The 6,914-nt window shown below is 39.8% G+C and overlaps 1 protein-coding gene across 1 annotated transcript; it reads right to left on the reverse strand.

The window, feature by feature from the left end:
- Positions 1-404: 404 nt before the first annotated feature.
- Positions 405-6,369, reverse strand: LOC132884847 (calphotin-like). Its single transcript, XM_060918848.1, has 6 exons — positions 6,346-6,369; positions 5,782-5,928; positions 4,948-5,091; positions 3,318-3,464; positions 2,724-2,867; positions 405-1,112 (listed from the first exon to the last, which is right to left on the reverse strand). The coding sequence occupies exons 1-6, from the start codon at positions 6,367-6,369 to the stop codon at positions 405-407; spliced, it is 1,314 nt and encodes a 437-aa protein (XP_060774831.1).
- Between the last annotated feature and the right edge of the window lie 545 nt (positions 6,370-6,914).

A 6,914-nucleotide genomic window follows, 5' to 3' on the forward strand; every position in this document is an offset into this window, starting at 1 on the left:
CTTCTTCCACCTCCTTAAGAGACCAGAATCACAAGTTTGTAGTTTTTATCATCATTCCAGAAAAATTATACAAATTATAATATGTTGGGTATTTTGGTCATTTTTGTCTACATTTTCTGAGTCACTTACTAAAAATCGTGCCAGAAGCTGTTTGTTTTTCAGCCGCATCCTCTCAATGGGATCTTGAGCAGCTTTGACTGCACCTTTGACTTCTACTGTTATCTGTAGGGAATCCAAGAGAAAATGCTTTTTTTTTTTACATTTGTATAAATGTATAAAATAACTGTGCAACATATCAAATAATCTAAATTATTGTGGACAAAATTTGTATTCTCAATATCTTGCAAACATAAAAATAATCAGTTTTAGGGATGCTGATGTGAATTGCTAAGATTTCATGAGATTCATGAAATGAGGAAAAGAGAGACATCACTTACCTGGGAGCTCCAAGTAACTCCAGTGGTGGAGGTTCTCTGCTCAGTGTTTTTCTCTGGAACCGCTGCTGGCTTCGCAGCTGGAACCACTGCTGCACCTGGAACCACTGCTGGCTTTGCAGCTGGAACCACTGCTGGCTTCGCAGCTGCTGCAGCTGGCTCTACTGCTGCAGCTGGCTTCACAGCTGGAACTGCTGTTGGCTTTGCAGCTGGAACCGCTGCTGCAGCTGGCTCCGCTGCTGGCTTCACAGCTGGAACTGCTGCTGGCTTCGCAGCTGCTGCAGCTGGCTCTGCTGCTGCAGCTGGCTTTGCTGCTGGAACCGCTGCTGCAGCTGGCTCCACTGCTGCAGCTGGGTTCGCAGCTAGAACCGCTGCTGCAGCTGGCTCCACTGCTGCAGCTGGCTTCGCAGCTGGAACCGCTGCTGCAGCTGGCTCCACTGCTGGAACCGCTGCTGCAGCTGGCTCCACTGCTGGAACCACTGCTGCAGCTGGCTCCACTGCTGGAACCACTGCTGCAGCTGGCTCCATTGCTGGCTTCGCAACTGGAACCGCTGCTGGCTTCGCAGCTGCTGCAGCTGGTTTCGCTGCTGGAACCGCTGCTGCAGCAACCGCTGCTGCAGCTGGCTCCGCTGCTGCAGCTGGCTTCGCTTCTGGAACGGCTGCTGCAGCTGGCTTCTCCTTAGAAGGGCAGAATAAAGTCAGTGTTAGTAAAAAAAAACAACACATCACCTCAACTAGAATTAAAATGTGAAACTCAGAGATAAAGAGGCAATACATGGGTATTATTTAAAGGGTCACCAAAGAGAAAAGAACAATAATTAACATACAGTCAAGAATATTAAACATTTGAGTATGTGTAAAAAGCTTGTATTATTTATGACAATTATCATGAGAGAACATTTTTGTCATGGCTATGACCAAATGTTATGAAAGTGACATTTAAAATCTCTCACAACATTTACACCTTTGATACAACAAAACTAATGATGGTCAACTGTATATATGTATACTAAGTCTTTACTACTTTGACTTCAAACTTAAACCTCTCTAAAAGGACTGTATAACATATCCAAATTATTGTGGGGCAGATTTCAGTTATCAATAACTTAACTCTTTGATGCAAAACATGGGTCAAAAGTGACCCAGCTGAGATTTTATCTTCTATATCTTTGCAATAAATTAATTCCATCATTCAGTATTCAAGGTATTCCTCAATTAACTTGTTTTTGATCATCATGCATCCTTATTTTATTTTTTCCTTTCTTACTTTTTGAATAAAAACCCTTTTTGTATCACTACCCTTCTAATGCACAACATGGGTCAAAAACGACCTGTATTCATTTTCCAGGTTATTTCATGTATGGCTGAGTGTTTCTATGATATACTTTTGAAATAAATTCATTTTGTCATTTACTTTTCCAAATATGCAGTAAATATCTTGTTTTTGTTTAGCACAAATCATCATTTTTATATTTCCTTTCTTAAGTTATAAACAAGCACAGCTTTTGTAATTCTACATCAAGTTTACACACATGGGTCAGAAACGACCCGCATGCATTTACTCCAGCGTTTGGTGGGAACTGTGAATTGTGCTTGTGTCAGACATTTCACAGCTCAGCACAGCGCCCTTTGCCCATCTAATACATGCAAGTAATGTTTTTCAATTGTTCTAACATTACCTTAGAAAAAAATTGATTATGTTTAGGTTACCTTGAGAGTGAGTAGATTACTTGTCAGAAAGTTACAAGTAATTACTATTAGCTACCTAGCTGTTGACATATTCTACTTTAGTTAGCTAATTTTATTGTAGTTGGCTTAGCTAACTACATAGTTAATAAATAAATAACTGCTAAAGTAATTACTTGAAACAAATTATTATTATAGTATTAAGACATTTAATTTTAAATCACACTTGGATGACCCATGTGTAGTAATATAAAAAGTATTTTTGTTCATAAAGTAGGAAAGAAAAAATTAAATTAATGATTTGTGGTAATTAAAAACAAGATATTTAAAGAATACTTGGAATATTCAATCATAAAATAAATTGATTTCAAAAGATAGAGCAAAGAAAAACTCAGTCAGCATGAAATAACCTGGAAAATGAATGCGGGTCATTTTTGACCCATGTTGTGCATTAGAAGGGGTGTGCATACGTTTTGCATCCAAGGGTTAAAACCACACAATGACAGAAAATATAATTATGTTATTAAATGCAAATTTGAAATCAGCATAAAAAGATCACTTCTGAACTCAAACAATCCCATCAGAATAAATAAGGTCTTATACCTGGCCAGGCAGGATGGCATAATCCTGGGGCTCAGCACAGTGAGCAATGTCCTGCTCCTGCTGGCACACATGGGGAGTTGGGACAAGGTCACCCACTACAACCCACGATCCAGAGCAGTACAGATCCCCAATAGGGTAGTCTGGCTGTAGTTGGAGGGGAAGAAACAAACAGGATTTGGGTTAGTCTTAAGAGACTTAACTAGGATAATCAATTCCCATTGCAGATCTCTTTCATGAAGGGGTACAGTATTGTCATGTTGTACAAGAGAAAAGGCCAGATTTATTATAAAGAAAACATTTAAACTATTAATGGTTGAGAGAAAATCAACATTTTGTTTAGGGACAGCTGACTTAATGGTGGCTAATATGGTTAAAAAATATAGTATGACACTTAAAATTATTTTTCACTTCAAAACATGATAATATTTAGTTTGGCTGAGGTTTGCGACATTTGGCATAAATGTACAGCAAGTTAAAAATAATCTTATTTCTGGCATTTCCATTGAGGTACTTCAGTGCAAATACAACACTTACATTAACACATCATTTCTGAACTCAAACAATCGGACAGTTAGAATAAATATGGTCTTATACCTGGCCAGGCAGGATGACATAATCTTGGGGTTCAGCACAGTGAACAAAGTCCTGCTCCTGGAGCTGGGACACATGGGGAGCTGGGACAAGGTCACCAGCTTCAACCCACGGTCCAGAGCAGTATAGATTCCCGATAGAGTAATCTGGCTGTAGTTGGAGGGGAAGAAACAAACAGGATTTGGGTTAGTCTTAAGAGACCTAACTAGGATAATCAATTCCCACTGCAGATCTCTTTAATTAAGGTGTACAGTATTGTAATCAAGTACAAGAGAAAAGGTTTAAACTATTAATGGTTGAGAGAAAACCTACATTTTATTTTGATAGTTGACTTACTACTGGTTAATATAATTAAAAAAAATACATATAGTATCTTGCAAAAGTATTCATCCCCCTTGGAATTTGGAAGGCATTAATCAGAGATGCAACAAAGACACCAAAGATAACACTGAAGGAGCTGCAAAGATCTACAGCAGAGATGGGAGTATCTGTCCATAGGACCACTTTAAGCTGTATGCTCCACAGAGCGGGTTTTATGGAAGAGTGGCCAGAAAAAAGCCATTGCTTCAGAAAACACATTTGAAGTTTGCCCAACAGCATGTGGCAGACTCCTCAAACACAAGGCAGAAGATTCTCTGGTCAGATAAGACTAAAATTGATCTTTTTGGCCATCATGGGAAACGCCATATGTGGCACAAACCCAACAACCTGAGAACACCATTCCTACAGTGAAGCATGGTGGTGGCATGCTGTGGGGATGTTTTACATCTGCAGGGACAGGAAAGCTGGTCAGGACTGAAGGAAAGATGGATGGCACTAAATACAGGGCAATTCTGGAGGAAAACCTGTTTGAGTTGGCCAGAGGTTTGAGCCTGGGACAAAGGTTCATGTTCCAGCAGGACAATGACCCTAAACATATTGCTAAAGTGACACTGGAGTAGTTTAAAGGGAAACATTTAAATGTCTTGGAGTGGTGTAATCAAAGCCTCAATCCAACTGAGAATCTGTGACATAACTTGAAGATTGCTGTACACCAACGCAACCCATCTAACTTGAAGGAGTTGGAGCAGTTTTGCCTTGAGGAATGGGCAAAAATCCCAGTGGCTAGATGTGCTAAGCTAATCGAGACATACCTCAAGATACTTGCAGCTGTAACTGCAGCAAAAGGTTGCTCTACAAAGTACTGAATCGGGGGTGGGGGTTGAATACCTATGTACACTCCAGATTTCTGTTTTTTTTAAATCATAATTGTTTGTGTCACAATAAACCAACGATTTGCATCTTTAAAGTGCTAAGTATGTTGTGTAAATCAAATGGTGCTAACCCTCCAAAAATCCATCTTAATTCCAGCTTGTAATGTGACAAAACAAGACAAACACCAAGGGGGATGAATACTTTTGCAAGACACTGTGGTATGACACATAAAATTATTCTGCACTTCAAAACATGACAATATTTAGTTTGGCTGAGATTGCAACATTTGCCATCAAAAATGTACAGCAAGTTAAAAATAATCTTATTTCTGGCATTTCCATGGAGGTATGACCTACTACAGTGTAAATGCAACATTGACATTAAAACATCATTTCTGAACTCAAACAGTCCTACAGTTAGAATGAATACGGTCTTATACCTGGCCAGGCAGAATGGCATAAGCCTGGATCTCAGCACAATCAGCAAAGTCCTGCTCCTGCTGGTACATGTGGGGAGCTGGGTCAAGGTCACCATCTACAACCCACGGTCCACAGCAGTACAGATCCCCAGTAGGGTAATCTGGCTGTAGTTGGAGTAGAAGAAACAAAGGGGATTGGGATTAGTTTTAAGAGACCTAACTAGGATAATCAATTCCCTCTGCAGATCTCTTTAATGAAGCCATACAGTATTGTAAACAAGTACAAGGGAAATGGGCAGATTTATTATAAAGTTTAAACTATTAATGGTTGAGAGAAAACCTACATTTTATTTCGAGACAGTTGACTTAATGGTGGCTAATATGATAAAAATCTCTTGTGTGACACTTAAAATTATTTTACAGTAAAAAACATGACAATGTTTAGTTTGGCTGAGGTTTGCTACATTTGTCATAAAATGTCTCATCTCATTATCTCTAGCCGCTTTATCCTGTTCTACAGGGTCGCAGGCAAGCTGGAGCCTATCCCAGCTGACTATGGGCGAAAGACGGGGTACACCCTGGACAAGTCGCCAGGTCATCACAGGGCTGACACATAGACATGCGGAGAACATGCAAACTCCACACAGAAAGGCCCTCACCGGCCACGGGGCTCGAACCCGGACCTTCTTGCTGTGAGGTGACAGTGCTAACCACCGTGCCGCCGTCATAAAATGTATAGCAAGTTAAAAGTAATCTTTTCTGGCATTTCCATTGAGGTACTACAGTGTAAACACAATACTGACAGAAAAACATCATTTCTGAACTCAAACAGTCATAATGAATTAGGTTTTATACCTGGCCAGGCAGGATGGTATAATCCTGGGGCTCAGCACAGTGAGCAAAGTCAGGCTCCTCATGGTACACTTGGGGAGCTGGGACAAGGTCACCAGCTCCAACCCACGGTCCAGAGCAGTACAGATCCCAGAAAATAGGGAAAGATGCCTGTGGTGGAAAGAAACAGGGTTTTTGTTAGTGTTTAAACAATTCTAATTTAAATTTAAAGCTCTAACCTCAGTCTAAGCTACAAGAAGGAATGTCTGAATTTTTTTTTTAAGTACAAAAAGTACACAGCTACAGAAAAGCTCATATAACTGAGTTGGCTCCAACGTTCAGTTCAAAAGAGCTGAATCAAAGAACCGATTGACTCATGAAAGACACAGCACAAAGACAGAAATTATATACAGTATTAGTTGGAAAACAGGAATACGACTTGTTGGCTGTTTGTCCCAAATGAGCCATTTTTAACCCTCATTTTAATGAGAAAGGAACATGATATGATATTGGAGTGATTCAGGAATGGAAAAACTGGGGTGCTGAGGGAAAAATCCTTCGCTCAGTATGTTCAGATAGTATTTTTACATGGTACACAGTTCCCACCGACATGATCACCCCTCTAACTCCACAGGCCTAGAGATTTGACTTCGTGTATTATAAGGATGGAGCGTTTCTGTTCAGTCGCCATGACTGAGGCTTTAGTGCCCCCTCTTGGAGAGAATGAAAACTGTTCCAGACACACTGACTATTTCATTAATAACCGAAATCCATAATAAGAAAAATATCTACTGGCATTTATTTTTAAGTTTTCCAAAATACCTTTTTAAAATTGTTAAACAGTCTTATTCATAGTTACCCTGCACAGGATAAGTGGTTACTGCATCTGCTCACAGCTTACCATTTGCTCAAAAGATGGCATTGGTGCAAAGAAGTTGCACAAATCAATGTTCATGGAGTTCAAAAATATGAATAGAGGTGTTAAAAGTAAAAGATGTCAGTTGAAAAGGTGTCAGGTTTGCTCAAGATGGTGGATCGCAGCTGAGTTGGTTTTTTCTCTCCTGAATGTCGTGGAATGTTTTTTTTTTTCAAAATTCAAAATACAATAATCATTCTCTTTTGATCATCTAACCCCGCCCCCTGACACACACACCTCA

The sequence above is a fragment of the Neoarius graeffei genome, chromosome 1 (assembly GCF_027579695.1).
Source record: "Neoarius graeffei isolate fNeoGra1 chromosome 1, fNeoGra1.pri, whole genome shotgun sequence".
NCBI lineage: Eukaryota > Metazoa > Chordata > Actinopteri > Siluriformes > Ariidae > Neoarius > Neoarius graeffei.